At 37.1% G+C, this 730-nt stretch overlaps 1 protein-coding gene across 1 annotated transcript in view; it reads right to left on the bottom strand.

Annotated features, from left to right (window-relative positions):
• SARC_01315 (regulator-nonsense transcripts 1) overlaps positions 1-730 on the bottom strand; it is a 14,162-nt gene extending 13,432 nt beyond the window's left edge. The window contains exon 1 of the mRNA XM_014304969.1: positions 328-730. Coding sequence (XP_014160444.1) covers positions 328-597 — 270 coding nt within the window. The 5' untranslated portion in view covers positions 598-730. The remainder of the gene's footprint in view (positions 1-327) is intronic.

The following is a 730-nucleotide window of genomic DNA, read 5'->3' as shown; positions in this document are numbered from 1 at the left end:
TAAATAACTATTTTCAAAACATACATACATTTGTTACACATGTATATATATGAAAGGTTTTATCTAAACGCAGGTATATGTATAAATATATATATATATATATATATATATATATATATATATATCGATTGATATCCACGTTTTTGTATAACTATATTATATGTAACAATTTGTATGTATATATGTGCACCTTCGCATGTTTGTGACTAGGAAAGATCCTTAATTGAATATTCAATACTCTATTGTCTATAAATATATGAGATCCCGTATCAAGGGTATTTAGATACTGTAGCAAGAGCATAGTATAAATTTGTTCAAACAACATACCTGACTGAGAGTCTGTGTCGGCTGAGTCTGCTGATCTTGCGTCAGTTGTGACTGCGTTTGTGAACCATACTGCGACTGGGACTGGTTCTGTGTCTGACTTTGTGTTTGCGTGTTGTATTGTGCCTGGGTCTGTGTCTGCGCTTGTGTCTGCGTCTGTGTTTGGGTCTGTGTTTGGGTTTGAGACGGCAATGTAAAGTCGTTGTATCCGTACTGTGTGCCTTGAGTGTCCGCCCCGTACTCGTCCGGGTCGACGAATGTGAGACCCGACATGTCGAAGCTCAGTCCGAATTTGATTGCCTAAATCTACTAGTAATAGATGTTGCACTTAACTATTACTGCCACGTCAAGCAACTGCAAGTAAAATCCACAGTACAGAGAGTCAGAAATAAATTAAATATTGTCG

The sequence above is a fragment of the Sphaeroforma arctica genome, assembly GCF_001186125.1.
Source record: "Sphaeroforma arctica JP610 unplaced genomic scaffold supercont1.51, whole genome shotgun sequence".
Lineage (NCBI taxonomy): Eukaryota > Ichthyosporea > Ichthyophonida > Sphaeroforma > Sphaeroforma arctica.
The sequence above is the reverse complement of the archived record's forward strand: the minus strand, read 5'-3'. Positions and strand labels throughout refer to the sequence as shown.